General features: G+C 38.5%; 1 protein-coding gene across 9 annotated transcripts in view; it reads right to left on the bottom strand.

Moving 5' to 3' along the window:
• MAP7 (microtubule associated protein 7) overlaps positions 1-17,310 on the bottom strand; it is a 164,235-nt gene that overhangs the window by 20,182 nt on the left and 126,743 nt on the right. For 2 of the 9 annotated variants that reach the window (XM_067701970.1, XM_067701967.1), the window contains exons 6-9: positions 14,905-15,015; positions 9,320-9,433; positions 4,412-4,563; positions 2,371-2,559 (exon numbers count right to left, since the gene is read on the bottom strand). In XM_067701970.1, coding sequence (XP_067558071.1) covers positions 2,371-2,559; positions 4,412-4,563; positions 9,320-9,433; positions 14,905-15,015 — 566 coding nt within the window. The remainder of the gene's footprint in view (positions 1-2,370; positions 2,560-4,411; positions 4,564-9,319; positions 9,434-14,904; positions 15,016-17,310) is intronic. The other 7 variants (XM_067701968.1, XM_067701971.1, XM_067701972.1 and 4 more) reach the window with 7 other exon arrangements.

The raw sequence follows: 17,310 nt of genomic DNA, 5'->3' as shown, positions 1-17,310 counted from the left end.
CAGGAAAGGTAATTTGTTGTGTGGAGGATTTGGGGACTAATGTCATCATCTACGTCTTGATAAGACAGGCATCTGGGAATAAATCTACATTAAAGTGTATAATCCTCAGAGTCTTCTTTTTGTTAAAGTGCCACTGAACCAATTCTTTCTTTCTTAAAACTGACCTCCCTTTAATCACCTTTAGGGAGTAGGGGGAACAGGGAGAAGCAGTTTGGAAAAATGCTCAGTATTTGACATAACACCCTCCCAGGCAGGTAGATAGATGCTTTTACCCTCTTAGTTCTTTTAAATATCTTTCCACTGGTCTTGGACCCAATCACCTATTTGAGTTCCACACATGTAAAGATGCTCCTGATTCTCATCCTGATCTGAGTTAACAGCCAGTGGTCTGTACAATAATCTTTCCTGTTAACACGTTGCACAAGGCTAAGGTGGAACACACACAGCAAGCCCATGTCAGTGGTCTAGGCAACTTACCAGCAGGACAAAGACTTTAGTTTTACAACTAAAGTTAGGTTTAGAATACAAATAACCCACAAGAGAGGCAATATAAACAGATATTCAAAGGCAGCACTGTACAAGAGAACAGTGATGATAGAAATGTTCTGCACCTACACTGTCCAAAATGGTAGCCACTAGCCACATTTGGCTATTTGAATTTAGACCTAAATTAATTAAAATTAAATGTTAAGTTTAGTCTCACAAAACATATTTCAAGTACTCAATAGCAGGCAGTTGAATTTAGATCTAAATTAATTAAAATTTAATAAAATTGAAAAGGAAATTAAGAAAACAATCCCATTTACAACAGCATCAAAAAAAGAATAAAATACTTAGGAATAAACTTAACCAAGGAGGTGGGAGACTTCTACAGAGAAAACTAGAAGGCATTGCTGAAAGAGATTAAAGAAGACACAAATAAATGGGAAGACATCTAAAGTTCACAGAAAGGAAGACTTGTTATTACTAAGATGTCAATACTATCCCAAACAATCTACAGAATCAATGCAATCCCTATCAAAAGCCAACATCATTTTTTGCAGAAATAGAAAACTCCATCCTAAACTCATATGGAACCTCAAGGGACCCTGAATAAACAATCTTGAAAAAGAAGAACAAAGTTGGAGGTCTCACAATCCCTGATTTCAGAACATATTACAAATCTATGGTAATCAAAACAGTATGGTACTGGCATAAAGACAGACATATAGACCAATGAAACAGAGTACAGCATCCAGAAATAAACCCTTGTGTATATGGTCAAAGGATCCTTGACAAGAGTGCCAACACCATTCAATGAGGAAAAGATAGTCTTTTCAACAAATGGTGCTGGGAAACTGGATATCCACATGCAAAAGAATGTAGTTGGACCCTTACCTTACACCATATACAAAAATGAACTCAAAATGATTGAAGACCTAAATGTAAGGCTTCAAATTATAAAATTCCCAGAAGAAAATGGGAAGCATCATGATACTGGATTTGGTAATAATTTCTTGGATATGACACCAAAAGCACATGCAATGAAAGCAAAAATAAACAAATGGGACTTCAAACTTAAAAACTCCTATGCATCAAAGGATATAATCAACAGCGTAAGAAGGCAACCTACAAAATGAGAGAAACTATCTGCAAATCATATATCTGATAAGGGATTAATATCCATAATGTATAAATAACTCCAACAACAAAAATTAAAAATAAGATTAAAAAACGGGCAAAGGACTTGATTAGATATTTCTCCAAAGATGATATACAAATGGCCAACAAACTTATAAGATGCTCAACATCATTGATGATTAGAGAAATGCAAATCAAAACCATAATGAGGTATTATCTCACACCTATCAGGCTACTATTTAAAAAACAAACAAAAAAAACAAAATGAAAAAACAAGTATTGGTGAGGATGTGAAAACACTGGAAGACCTTGTACCCTGTTGGTTGGAATGTAAGTAAAATGGTATTGTCACTTTGGAAAACAGTATAGCAGTTATTCAAAAAATTAAAAATAAAATTACCATAAGATCCAACAATTGGGTATATATCCAAAAGAACTGAAGGCAGCATCTTGAAGAGATATCTGCACACCCATGTTTGTAGCAGTGCTATTCACAATAGCCAAAAGGAAGAAGCAACTCAAATGTCCATCAACAGATGAACAGATTAACAAAATGTGGTGCATCTATACATGTATACATGTGTGTGTATATATACACATACAGAAATATATATGTATAGACACACACACACAACGGAGTGTTACTAGCCTTAAAAAGAACAGAAATCCTGTCACATGCTACAACGTGGAAGGACAGACCTTAAGGACATTATGCTAAGTGAAATAAGCCAGTCACAAAAAGACAAATACTGGGCTTCTCTGGTGGCACAGTGGTTGAGAGTCCGCCTGCCGATGCAGGGGACATGGGTTCGTGCCCTGGTCCGGGAAGATCCCACATGCCGCGGAGCGGCTGGGCCCGTGAGCCATGGCCTCTGAGCCTGCGCATCCAGAGCCTGTGCTCCGCAACGGGAGAGGCCACAACAGTGAGAGGCCTGCGTACTGCAAAAAAAAAAAAAAAAAAAGACAAATACTGTATGATTTCATTTGTATGAGGTATCTAGTGTAGTCAAATTCATAGGAACAGAAAGTAAAATGGTGGTTGCCAGGAGCTGGGGGAGGAGGATGGAAGGTTGTTGTTTAGTGGGTATAGTTTCAGTTTTGCAAGATTTAAAAAGTTCTAGAGATTGGTTGCACGACAATGTGAATACACTTAATACTACTGAACTGCACATTTAAAAACAGTTAAGATGGTATATTTTGTTGTATGTTTTTTGTCACAATTAAAAGTTGCTTAAAAGAAAATTAAATTTCAAATTTGATCCGTCAAGTCTCATTTGCCACATTTTCAAGTGCTCAGCTGAATTCCACAGTGCAGCTCTGGAGTATAAATGATTTGTGAGTCGTTTTCTGGCAGTAGGTATTTGCCTAAATATTTAATTGCAAAGAAGTGAAAAGGCAGCCAATAGATCAAATACAGAAAGAAGGCACTAAAAAGACAAAAACAAAACCGGTGAGAAAATATAGGTTTTGGATCGTATAATGACAAATCCCTCTCATTTAATCTGTTGGCCAAGGATCAGCTCCCTCCTTTCCTCCTGGAGTGTTCATTTTTGTTTTTATCCGTAACAAGGTATCTTTTTCTTTGGTACACGCTTTTCTCTACCCAATAAGTATCCAACATTTGGGGCCAAAACTGTTCTGCTTAACTATTGCTACTCGTCCACAGCTAGGATCTCTGAGGCACCAAAGTGCTAATGATGGAAGACTTCCCAGACATCAAAGGTAGTTTCACTTCTGGCTTGAAGGGCTGGAGGTCTGATTCAATCATGAATTAAACCTTGACTCCTGAAAGCCTGAAGCGCCTGAAAGAAAACTGCCTGTAGGCAAAGCCACCAAGCTGTCACAACCCTTGAATTATCCTCAAAGGTCTAAGCAAAATCCTTTCAGGTGTTCATCAGCTTTATAAATCTGAATTGCTCCGAGAAGCTAGGATTGAAAAAAATTGTTCCAGCCTCTCATGGGTCATGCTATTGCCATGAGAGAGGGGCAATGAGATCTTCTGGTGGACTGGGAAGTCCTTTAAGACTAAAGTACAACGTCCGAAGACCACAGAACAATGTCTATACATTTCAGCGGCTACCAAATAACACACAGTTTAAATAAAACAAAGAAGAAGAAAGATTCTTGGAGACATACAAGTGACCTCATTGCAGTTATAGCATCGTGAAAATTAATGTTAGTTCAGCCACCTTGTCAGAAACAACAGGTGTAAATTATATTCTTCACTTGCAAAACGTGAGTCTGTAACACAGCCCAACAGCCTTTCAAGAATTACTTAGTGAATAACTAGTGTTTTCTATTCTTTGTCACTATATTTTAAGACCTGGGCCTTGACACGGATTAGCTAAACAGACAAAAATTCCTTATCTTGCTTTTTAGTGAACCACATTTAGAGTTCAGCCAGCTTCTGGACAGGGTTGGAATAAAATGCAAAGGCAGCAGTCCAGGCCCACTTCCCCTTCAAAGGTTTTCTTACTTTCAAAAATAAAGTATGTTGGCATTGCACTTATTCGTGTGGAGGCACCCATATGGCAGTTCAGCCACTCAGACATGCTTGAACAAAGAACAATTTTCATCTTCAAATTCAGATTTTCAAGGGGGAGCAGAATCGCCAAGTGGGGAGGAAGTGTGGGGACAGCACCACTCAGCCAGCCAGATTCAAGACTGGTGGGACGGATGGGAGGACGGATGTCACCATCGCCTGGCTTACATCCTCACTGCACCTCGAGGCGGTGTCCACTACGCACAGAAACAGTGCAGACTCGCCAGGCTGCTCCCAACAGCTACTCACCGCTGCGCCGTGAACAGTCCTCCTTCGCGCGGAGCCCTCCGGTGGCGTTACAAAGAATTTTGGTCGCTCCATCGGATTTCTAGAGTGTGCGGCTTTGTAGGGCATGATGTTGATGGGGCTGCAAGATGCTGAACGAGGACACATGGGGGTAACTAGGGTGCAGGTGATTGTTTTACACGCAAGAGTGCCAGAGGAGCAGTTGAAGGAAAGCCAAAAGCAGGATCAGGAAAAGTAGCAAAGCGGAGATAGAGAGAAAAGTAGGGAGAAGATGTTATTACCTAAAGGTGTCCAGACCATCATACTCAACTCTCCTCAAGGTCCTATTAGTTTACAGTGTGTCCAAAAGGAGGGCATGTCCAAATGAAAAATCTGGAATATAGAAACTATTTGGCTACTTAAATACTTATTAAAGATATAGATGTAAGCCAATAATTACAGAGAGCAATGGTCTTATAGTCCCATAAACAGATGGATCTGATAAAATGCGACATTAGTGACAGATAATTTTAAGATAAGGATTGTTTATAATTAGATTTTTCCGAATAGCTTTAAGATGGAACAAACGGTGGAAAGACAGCAAGTGAGCAAGCAGGCAAGCAAGATATACTGCAACTATTTTGGGAGTAAAATTCAACAACCACTGGGGAAAAAAAGCAACTGAAATTTTAAGATGTTAAATGACCAAGTCTTATCAGGTATTAAGACTTGTTACAAGAATAACTAATAATTTCCAGAAAAAAAAATTCTGTAAGTGTTTTATCTACTTAAAGGCAAATCAAATGCACGCTTCTGGGTTTTCCCCAAAAGCCAAGGCATTTGATGGTTCATAACAAGCAGCAGAACGTATGGGGAAATGGGATGTCATCATTTAAAACGGTGAAGGGAACATAAATATGTTAGAATTGCCAAAAATAAAGTTGAATCACGAACAGCTGTTGCAGTTTTACTCAAGATAGAATTTTTTTTTTTAAAACCACGTAGCTTCTGACCATTCACCTTCAAAGGAACATTATCATTAATCAAGTGATTCTGAGTAACAGTGGGTTTAAAGAAATTCACAGAACACTGCGTAGGTATCAAACATGTGGGTACTAATGTTCCAAGGTTCATTTTCAGATCTCATCCGGAAATCTTGTTTTCCAGCAAAAAATAAGACAATTAAACATGACTACTGAGGGGAATGCTATGTATTCGGACCATGTTATAAAATGACTTTACCCGACCCTAGCCATTGTAGTAGCAACCCTTTAAAGAGACTGTTAGGTCAACTGAATATAACAGTATTAATAAATTAAAAACTCAAAAGTTAACAGGACAAATTCAAGGTAATCTCAATTTCAGAATTATAGTTAAAAATATTTAAGTGCTTTTTTGGTTTAGTCTACAGACAGAAAGTCCATCAGATTGCATCTATATTCCTGTTCTCTTTCATTAAATGCCTTGCAGTATCTTCTGGTTATCACTGCATGGTCAAGGTGGTGAATCGACTGGAAACTGCACTCTCTTCTCCCATCATCTGAAAACAGAACCCTTATTTCTTGGATAAGCCGAAACACCTTGCATTCCTTCAGTTCTCCTTAAAAGGTATATGTCTTACTTCCAAACTGACATAAAGCTTTGCCTCAGACCTTAATCGTGAAGGAAGTTTCCTTTGTGTTGTGAAGAAGGAGACCCTCTCCTCATCTGGCTTATCATGATCACAGGGAAAACTGTTGGAAAACAACCTTTTCTCAAGTGCCACAACAAAGCAGTTGCCCTTCCCAGACAAAGAAAGAGCTCATTAATGCAAACCTCTTCCAAGCCAATCAAATGCCTTTAAAGAAGAACATCCTGGCACAAGGCACTTCTGTGGGATTAATGACCAAGAGAGGCACACACAGCCCAGGGCACAGCCAGAGGCCATTAACTGCTCAAGGATCAAGAAACCCTAGATGACAGCCCTGCTCTGAGGCCATGGGTCTGACACTGAAAAAGGAATGAAGCACAGAAAGATGATTTTTTTTCCCTCTAGTGGAAAGTAATAATTTCAGGGGTATCTGTGGAGCACTTCCTTGGAGCATTTCCTGAGACCACCGTGGATATAACCAAGCTCATCATGCCTCTGGTTCATTCTTTATTATAGTGCTGAGTCAATGTGAAGGAAAGGAAAAAAAATATCCTTAAACCTACCTAATGTAGTCCAAACAAAAATCCTCAAATTTAATTCTTCAAGAAACATCGTCTGGCTAATTCTAAGGATACTACATTTCATGGAATTCATCGCTGTTCTTAACAGCAACTACTGAAAACCCTGAAACCTTTAAATCAATTATTCTAATAATCTTGCCCTTCTGAAGAAATAGGAAGAGCAATGTATGATGGTTGTTTTCTTTTCCCTCCTAGAGTGCCCTCCATAACCCAAAGTAGTTTTGTTAAACATTTCTTTTATGGAAATGTCTTTGAGAAATCCTTCCACAATATCTGTTATTTCTTTCTACTATTGGTAGCAAGTGTGCATTAATTTAACGTATTCAGGATTTTCTATGTGAAATAATGGCTGCAGAGAAAAGATAATGCAGTTCAAGTGGTTGGAGTGCAGCAGAGAGAATAATTACATAGTAGAATAATAACAACATTTATTGAGTGCCTACTATGTGCAGGTACTATTCGAAACATTTTACATGTGTTAACTCATTTAATCCTGAGTTCTAATAATCACATGTATCATGAATGTATTTTTTAAAATGGGCAAGAAAAAAATCAACCCAAAGCAGTGGTCACAATGAAACATATGAGACTCTGATTTCCAATTTTCAACTGCTCTTATTACTTGTTCTGGGAATTTGCAATCACCAAACACCCTAGGAGTAAGGATGGCTGTTTTGATTTGCTACTGTAACCCTGGCTCTGGATGTAGGTCACCCTCTCGCCAATGGCAACTGGATATGAGGTGATCTCAAGGGACGACACTAAAATGGGAAGACGAGAAAAAATAATCAAGGAGACCAGATGGAAAAATAAAAGTGATGGGAAAAATGTTTTTGAGGAGATAAGTGTAAGAGACGTTTACATGAATAATTTCAAATGGAAATTTCTAAACACAACAGTTTTGGTTCATTAAATATAAGCTGTTATCAATGCAATAATAGGTAACAATGATCTAAGGAATGTATTAATAAAACAGGCAACTCAAGTAAAGGCTATGTATGCATTGCTTCACACTAAAATACATTACAAAAATGTATCAATTTGTGAAGAGGAGAATGGAAAAGTTGCAAAGTAAAGAAGAGACAGTTAGCAGATTAAAAAGCACCTTGGTTGAGCGCCAAGGAAGGTGGGAAGCTGGGCAAGTCGAATGGGTGGAAAATGAGGAAATGGTGTTGGAAGAGACTAGAGGAAGAGTGAAAGAATTGACAAAAGTTAGTGATGACAGAAATAGCAAAGAAAGACAATTTTTTAGCTGTGAGGCAGTCCTTTAGTATGAAACAACATACAATGTGGAGGTTCAGAAGCATGAGAACCATAAACTATTTAGATCCGATGAATTAGGACTGAAAAGCAGTTTTAAAGGTTTTTCAATTAGCTGGACATAAAGAACAGCTTTCATGACTTATATGAAAGTATGACAAAATGGACATAAAAATAAAGTATCTTGAAATAAACTGTAGTTTTTTCCTTCAGAAAATTCTCAGATGCAATGTGACAGTTGACAGGAGAGTTACTTTATAGAAAACACAGATCACTGTGGTCCAGCTAGTTGAACGCACAATGGTACAGAGAGCATCACGAGGGTGCCGAGGATAGAAGCACGTTTAAGACCTAGTCCACCAATTTTCTAAGTGCCTCTGGTATAACTCACTTATTGTCAATCTCTTGTTTTCCACAGGCAGGTGGTGGGAATGCCTGCACTTTCTTTCTTGACTGCCTCCCAGCGGTACTATGAGAATAAGGGTTGATACTAGCTCATTGGACACCACAGATGAAAGATATCATAAAACAACCAAGAATTATTATTAAAAAAGAGGGCTAGTGAACATGAAGTGGCTTGCAGAGGCAAAGCCTTTTTTAAAGGGAGCTTTATGAAGAGGCTGTGCAATTTCTCATGTGCCAAACATGAGGGCTGGTTACATAGATACACCAATTGTGCCCAAAGATATTTGGGAAAGTCAAAATCAACTCACCAGGAGAGAGACACTGCCAAAAGCCTAATAGGTATCTTTCTCTCCAGCCAGATGTAGACTCTATACGAACTTCTCATTAAACTAATTGCCTCATTCAGGGGTGTTTTATATTTCAAAAAAGTAGAGGAGTTATAACTAATTATAATAACTAGTACTTGGCACATTTTACATATTTTCAAAGTATGTAACAAATAAGAACACTGTAATTAGCCTTCTCCACAACTCTTTATAGAGTTTTGAAAGGGTACCATTCCTCAATTACAGATAAAAGACTAGCCCAGGGAGGATACGTGACTAGTCCACAGCTACATTATGAAACGCTACGCTTAAATCGGCTTGTGCTTTGAGTTTATCCCCAGGCCCACAAATTAGTATTAGATATTAAATTATTTCTACCTTTGATCATCCGCTCAGATGCAGGGGAAGAAAGGTGGGTAAGGGATAGGATTTTCTGGTAACACTATGAACAGACAGAAGCCTCTGAAGCCATCTGATCACAGGGAGGGGCATCCTTTACCTGCCCGGCATCTGGTGTCCAGATAAGATGCTAAGACGGATGCTCAGAGGAAACGATACCAGGGGCATGAAACCAACACCAACAGACACATTTCCAACGCCATTCCACCAGGAGGAGGAGAAGCACGCGATGGGAAAAATTGAGATGGGATTAGATGAAAATGGGTGGCTTAGAGACGCTTCTAAAGGAGGACTTTACCTCACGGAGAAAGTTGCACCTTGACAGTTTTACCTGTATCTCCAGACAAGGCAGCTGTGCTTTTACTTCTGGCCAGGAACGAATGTGTGGGCGTCAGCAATCTGTTAACCACGCTGCTCTCCCATGGGCTGAGCTGCAGGCGGCGAGCTAAACGTCACCACATAAGTGAGATGTTAGAAGCATTCTTTCCAGGGGCGAGGGGGTGCAAGGCATCACCCCTATCGCTCCCACACGCCGGGCCTTCGCGAGAGACCTCGACAGAGACCAGGCTGTCCGGGGAGGAAGCTGGTGGAGAGTCAGGGCAGGAGGGACTCTGCTCAAAGGAGCAGCTATTCCATAAGGTGCCTCTCTTCAAGAGGTTAAGTTTGTGGCAGGTTCTGTATTAGTTTTATGGACACAGATTTTGCTAACCACCCTCCTATGGATCCAACAGGTAACAAAACAGAAGAACCATTTCCAGCAGGTTTGGCATGTATCTCTGAGTCTGTTGAACCCATCTGCCTCATCAGGATGGGCGGTGAGCAGACAGCACACACCTCAGCCAAAAGGCGTCCTAAGTACCCTGAATGTCAACTTCAACAAAGTCGAAGCTTCATGCAAGACTGGAAATATGTGGATAGAGAAAAGGTCTCCATTACATTTTGCTACATCTCCATGAATTGCTACTTGGGCAACTGGAGGAAATTAGATATAATAAAGTGAAAGAGGACTCATGCAACGTTCTATGTAAGTTTTTCTTTTGACTTTCCCATTTAGCAAGCAAGTTCTTTCAGGTCCCTGGTTTGGCAAAAGCATAAAAATTCTGATGGAGGATAAGGGTAAAGCTGAAGATAAAATTACGATAGAAAAGCCAAAATTCAATATAATCATAATGTCAGAAATTACTAGTGGGTGTGTGAAGAGTCAAGAAAATCAATTTTAAATGATGCAATGAAGTGGAGTCCCAAATTGTACTGGGGCTTCGCAAGACCACCGTTAGGAAATGCATACTAATTATAAATTAATTACTTTGCTTATACTGTTAGCTTCCAGCGATGGTCCATGAAAATATAGAAGCTACTTTCCAAAGATATCAGGAAAGAAGCTCGCAAAATCCTACAAATATCACTAAAATAAAGTGATCATATACACTTGACCCTTGAACAATACAGGTTTGAACTGCGCACGTCCACTTACACGTGGATTTTTCCACATTTTATATTTCCCAGTAAATATACAGTTGGCCCTCGGTGTCCATGGATGCAGAACCGGCAGATGCGGAGGGCTCACTATGGAGCTTCAGCATCTGAGGACTTGGGTATCTGCGGCGGCTCCTGGAACCAACCCTCTGCGGATACTGAGGGAGGACTGTATCTCTATTTTAGAATACACTTCCAAGTCGCTTATAAAAGTCTTTCAAACTGTCTAAACCTGACAAGGCCACTTCTGTTCTGCACCATAAACAGCAGGTGCAAGTCCTCTGGTCTCCGGAGCAACTGTCCTTATAATAAATTTTTATATATGTTATATTTTAAAGAAATGACTTCTGAATTCTAGGAAATTAGTTTTAGTTAATAGAAGCCATCCGATGTTAAAGGCTGTTGTAGAAAATATCCACTCCTATTTGAAAGGAAGTACCAACCTCCAATAAGTACGTTAATTATCGGACTTTATTTCAAAAGAGTAGCTATTTTGATCAAGGTGCTGGTGAATTTAAGAACTAGTGAATTCTTTATTCGAATTTCTGTTTATTGGGAGAGTCTTCATGGTTAAAATCAATCTGCTGACAAATAAAAAGATCTGTTATAAAAACTATTGTAATAGTTACACAGTTAGTAGAATGCACAGTAGGATAAGTGCTATTATGAACTGTAGTATGGCAGTGTGTGTGTGTATGTGTAACAACAGCAGAATATAGTCTAACCTAAAATTAGAATACATTCAGAGAATTAAATCAGTGGGAAAAGTGATTAGGATTAAATTAAAATCTTCACTAGAATTGTATTTTCAGTAGATGATGAAGGGAAGAAGAGGTGAATGTTTCCTTTTCTTAGATAAACTCTGTAGGATAACTGGCTTAGAACTGTAGAGATGGTTTATCAATGAAAAGCCGTGTCTTTTTTTCCCCTTGATTGAGAAGCTCAATTACTTTATTTCTGTTGGTCTTTAAGGCATCAACCAAAGAATCTGCCTCAAATGAAGATCATTAAACACTGTCTTTGACTGGTGTTTAAAGCAAATCCACAGAGATTTGTTTTATAGCTTCGAAACTGTGAATGAAAGATTTTGCGAGGAGAAACGTTTCCACATCTATCACATTCATAACTATGCTCTGAGCAAGAGAGAAACAGATCTCTTCCATAACTTTTTAGTAAAGGTTAGTACAGGAGAGTTACTTTATTGTTTTTTTTTTTTTAACCTAGAGAGGCCTAATCGTGAGATGATAAGCTCCCGAAGGAAAGGTATTAATTCTCATGAAACAACTATAGTATTGATCCTACTTAAGCACTTAAAATGAGATATTGACAATTCCCATAAAAGACCATCTGGTCCAAGGACACAATCAAACATTAGAGATATTTGTGCTGCCCTGTTCCTTCACAAGCAGGAAGTCACTGTTCAGTCCCAGATGACGGGTGCCATGCAGAAATCAGGCAAGTGTTGCCACATCCTGACCTAAATGTCATATGAAATCTTACATTTTTAAATATGATGGCAATTAATTAGATCTAAAACAGGAACAAAAAACCCCTGCTCCGGTCAAACAGAACACGCGGGCAGGATTCAGCTTTAGGTCCTCCACCATGTCCTCTAATCTAGATTCTGGGGAAAAAAATGTATGAACTAATTTTCAGCAAAGAGTAGCCAATTTCCTTATTACTTTTTTCAAACGCCCTATTCTTCTTCCTTGAGAAAAAAGCTGGTTAAGCAGGAAGCTTAAGATAATATGCAATACACATTTTTAATGCAAATTAAAATTTATTTTAATATTGCAAATTAATGCAATATTCTCTCTGTTGCAGCGATTACAGAAATCTTTGGTAATCAGGGGTTTCCTTTAACTCGGGCATTTTACCAGTTTATGTGACACTATATTCAGGTGTGATGATCAAAATATTTAAAAACTGGTGGGGCAAGGCACCAGTAGAGCTCTCCTAGTAGAGCTAGTAGATAACACTCTGTAGGGCCTGGGGAAGCACAGCTCGGGGAAGTGGATATTTACCAACTGGTATGGAAATATTCCAGCATTTTGAATAACCAGCAGAGCATTCCAGCTGAATGTCAACTTCAATAGTATCAGAGCTTCAGTTTAATATCAGCTTTAAGGCCTGTGCTGTAGGGCTGAGAAAGCTCAGACAATCTAGTAATGGTGTACACTCTCTATGATCAGGCTGTAAAAGCCTCTAATCATTTGATAAGCATGCTCTCTACTTTGATAATAAAGCATAATCGAATTTAAAAAATAGATAGCAGAAAAGAAATTATACTAACGAAATTACTTAAATCTCTAAATTAGAGAAGTTCAAATGCAGAAGATTTCTATTCTCATTAAAAGACAGAGCCCTCTCACTGTGCTAGGGTTCTGCCTAACTTAAAAAAAAAAAAAAATCGCTTCCTGGACCACACGGGAGCCCCTGGATGAAGCGGATCTTTCTTCCAGGCTGACCTCGTCAGTTAGACCAGAACTGGTTCACAGTTCTTTTGATAAGGGGGGAGGAGACATGGAACCCGTAAATTTAGTGCTCTCCCCCTTATCCTTTTAGTCCAGCTTAGCCCTGGGTTTTATAGGCCTGCACCATAATTCAAGGGGCAATTTCCTGGCCCCAGCTATGAACCGCTTATTGAACTGCCCCTGGCCCTTAACCTCACCCAAAGGAAGAGTGCATGGAGTCAGGACTGATGTAAGGAAGGACATCCATGAAGGAGAGAACTACAAATGCAGCACAGCAGCAACACGGGTTGGGAGCTGGTGATCTCTGTTCTAGTCCCTCTTCTCCAGCGATTAACTTGTAGGATTTGAAGTCAGGCCCTTCACCTCTTAGGGACTCTATTATCCCAACTGAAGTAGATGAGCCAACCAACAAATTTTTCCCAGTTCTAAGATCCAATTACTTAAGGATATTCAATCAGATATTGTCATGCAGAGTCTACAAAACATCTTATTTCTAGTTGACACAGCACTGTCAATCCACAGAAGTGTGGACAGTACTCTGTTCGGTTTATTGCCCATCTGCCTACCCCCAACCTTGTCCCAGTTTTGGCTACGGGATTGTAGGAGGCAATAAGCCAAGGTTTAACTGAAAACTGCCGTGAGTCCCAGTTACAGTTTGTCTTAGACCCACGTTCACAAAAATACAAAATTCAAGTGCTAAGTGACCAATCCCAAAGAAAAGATGAATACACAACTGTTAAGAATAGCATGCTATATTTTATGTTATTTTAAGGGAATTGGTTTGAAAATAAAGGCTACTTATGAAAGGAACTTCAATTCATAATACTCTTCTCTAACATATAAAAGGCCATTAATTTGACTACATGTCTAATATCAACGATTTAGGCAAACTAGGTTAAAAAAATGATTTAGGTTAAAAGGCAAGAATAGGCAGTTGATTCATTTACCGCTTTAAGAGATTAATTATAACATCAACGCATTATATTGTACATAACAATGACACCATAACTTTTATACAATACAAAATATACAAATACACATACACACATATAGAACATGCACACATTACATTCTTTTTAAAGACTATAAACACTTCAAAACCAATCAGTTTCTTAATAAAGCACTCAAAGTCACCACAGTTTGTTACTTTCAAAGAGTATGTGTTTTTATATTGCACAATAATTCTTTGGTTTTTTTAATTTAAAATCATTTTAGTTAGGTAAAACAAGTAGCTTATCTTAAAAGCTCGATTTTTCATTCTATGATACGTAAATATGTAAAATAAAACTTTCATTTCATAAGTAACTCAACATTCATGTACTGTAAATCCATGGGATGAACAAAACTCAAAATTCAAATAAAATGTTAATTGGAGGACTATGAATATTGAAATTTTTAGGAGGCTTAAATAATGATGTTCTTGAAGTTAGGCCAAATCCCTTTAAATGAATGGACACCAGAAAACCAGTCACGCACACACAAGAAATGCAGTAAGAAAGGTTTGGTTAAAGGAGAAATAAATTAGCAAAATGAAATCTATCAACACGAATCATTTAAAAAGGTCTTTTAGAAAGTTAAAGCCTGGAATTCCCCAAGTACAGATGAAAAGTCAAAGACAATCTGATTGAAGTGAAATAAATGTTCATAACAAAGATTATTTGCATGTTGGTGGATAAGTGGGTGATTTCTGGAGCTGTAAACGCATGTACTAAAAACTTGAGAGAAGCACCGCTTTCATCACTGCTAAATGCAATCATTCAGCCAAGTTCTAAAATGAGAACCGTTCTTGTCGCAAGGAAAATGCTGCTCAGACGTTTATTGCTTTTTTACTCTGAAGTTTTTTTCTTCCTATTTAAGAAACGTAGGGAAAGCAACTTCAGATGCTTACTTTTATCTGTAAACATCCAGAAAAAAAAAGCATTAAGGAAATAACAGAACACTTTTTTTGTTTTCCTTTTGACTGTACCTCTATCTGGAGAATTTAGTAAAGTTGCAGATGAAGAGGAGAGCCGCTTGCTAATGACGGGATCAACATGTTTCGAAAGATTCATGGTGGAAACTGACCTCCTGTCTGGATCTAAAACAAATGGAGATAATGCTAATTGACAGCCAGCATGCAGGATTGCAATTTCCTAGTTCACTGATGGAAGGAAAAACTAGGATTGGATGCTTTCAGCTCTATGACTAGATCTTTACTATAGCACAGTTTTCTAAGTGGACATTTTAAAGGTAACTTAAAGGCTAGAAATAATACTCATTTTTCTTATAGGAAAATAAAAATATAAAATAACTATACAGCTCACCAGTTAGTCAGCTAGGGAAATTCAAGCATATTGTTATAATACAACAAATGTAGGAAGACCAAAGGAAAGCCAGCGGAGGACAACGAAAATAATGGAAGGGGACTGTGAAGCACAAAGGGGCCCATAAAAGTGAACGCCTTGGGCTTCCCTGGTGGCGCAGTGGTTGAGAGTCCGCCTGCCGATGCAGGGGACACGGGTTCGTGCCCCGGTCCGGGAAGATCCCACATGCCGCGGAGCGGCTGGGCCCGTGAGCCATGGCCGCTGAGCCTGCACGTCCGGAGCCTGTGCTCCACAACGGGAGAGGCCACAACAGTGAGAGGCCTGCGTACCACAAAAAAAAAAAAAGAAAAAGTGAACGCCTTCATGATTTCCCAAAGTGTGAACAATGGGGTAGTAATAGTGCTGGTAGGCTAGAATGCAAACACTAGAATAAAAAGAACACCAGGTTCTGTGCGTCTGCTGATACCTTTGCTTGTAGAGTCATTTTACCCAGGGCATTAAAGTTCATTATAGAAAAACAGATTAAAAAGGAAGAAAAAGAAACCCTTTAGGTGTGGAAAGAATGGCCCCCAGAGCAGTTCTTTTTTAAAGTACACTAATAACCACTCCTCTGTGCCTATAACACAGAGTTTAGTGTGGTTTACAGATGTAGAATCAGCCCACAAACCTGCCTAACAAAACTGGCAGCAATGCAAAGAAAATCAGAATTCTTTCTCTTTAAGTTTATTAATAATATTCTTATTGCTGTTGGATAATTTTAGGGTAATTCTTAAAGTTCAAGTCAGAAGAGAAATAGTAGCTGTATAAAAGGCAAAAATCAGCTCTGATAGTTTGCTCTCCTTACAGTGGAACTAAGCTATAACCACACTCACTAGCGTAAATCACGTTCCCTGAATAAAACTGTGTATAAGGAAAAGTCTAAACATCTCATCATTATATTTATGTAGGATGCAGGGAGTTTTTCTGGCCTATAATAGCCAAAGTTAAAGAGGTTTTGCCATATTTTATTTTATTTTCTATGGTTAGCTTCTTCTAAAACTGAAAACAAACCAAAATATTCCTCGTGAGAGAGGCCTTCAAACCCCGTTCCCACTGGTCTAACTAACCCTGGTGGTAAAAATGTTAAAATTTCCCCCACAGAATAACCATTTTGGGCCATTATTTATAGTGTGCAGGAGATAAGCAAGTCTTCCACCAACATCAGACATTCCTGTCTTCTACAGGGACTCATCTTTACGGTTGAAGCAATTTAATTAAAAATTTTTTTATTTATTTAAGTATCCTTGACTTACATGAAGCAATTTAATTATTAAAAGGAAAATAACCAAACATCATTTCTGTGACTCAAATTTACACGTAACTGATGGGCTCTTAGGGCAATCCTAACAAAGAAAAGATTTAGGGTAAAATGTCAAAAGGAACATCTTAATGATAAAATGTGAGGTTCAAGGGCACAAGGAAGGAAAATGAAAGTCATTTCTAGGAGATCTTGCAGCAGTATCTTTTCTGATATTGCTTTATATGTTAAGCTTCAGTTGGGGGGAGATTGTGTCTACATGCAGGCCTAACAAGCATCATTAAAATTATGGAGATATAATATGTATTTATTGTATTGCTTAACATGTAAGAATTTTTAATCTTTTTCTTTCCCTCTCTGAACAAAACACAGATCCAAAAAGGATTCATGAAGAATCGGTTTAAAACGTATAAAGTTTTACAAAGCAGTGCGAGCTGATGTGGGAGCAGTGAGACAACACACTGATTTAATCTGGATGAAATTCAACTTCTAGGATTTGTTTGTTGTACCTACTACAAGTTAGGCCTTGTGGTGAAGTAAGGGGTACTCAAAGTGATCAAGACCTGGTCACTGCTCTCACGATCTCAGCACATCATTCTGACCTTTGAGAATTTTGGCAAATTCCCATTATTTTCAAACTACTCTGTTCCAGTATAAGAGCAATTTTCTCTAATTCACAAACCTTATAAAAAAGGATTTTATCCAACAGCTCACAAATACAACGCTGGTTTCTCTTGCTCTGAGTGGCAATAACAAAGGTTATATATTGAAC

This window comes from Pseudorca crassidens, chromosome 13 (assembly GCF_039906515.1).
Source record: "Pseudorca crassidens isolate mPseCra1 chromosome 13, mPseCra1.hap1, whole genome shotgun sequence".
Taxonomy (NCBI): Eukaryota; Metazoa; Chordata; class Mammalia; order Artiodactyla; family Delphinidae; genus Pseudorca; species Pseudorca crassidens.
This window is presented reverse-complemented; position numbering and strand designations above follow the sequence as displayed.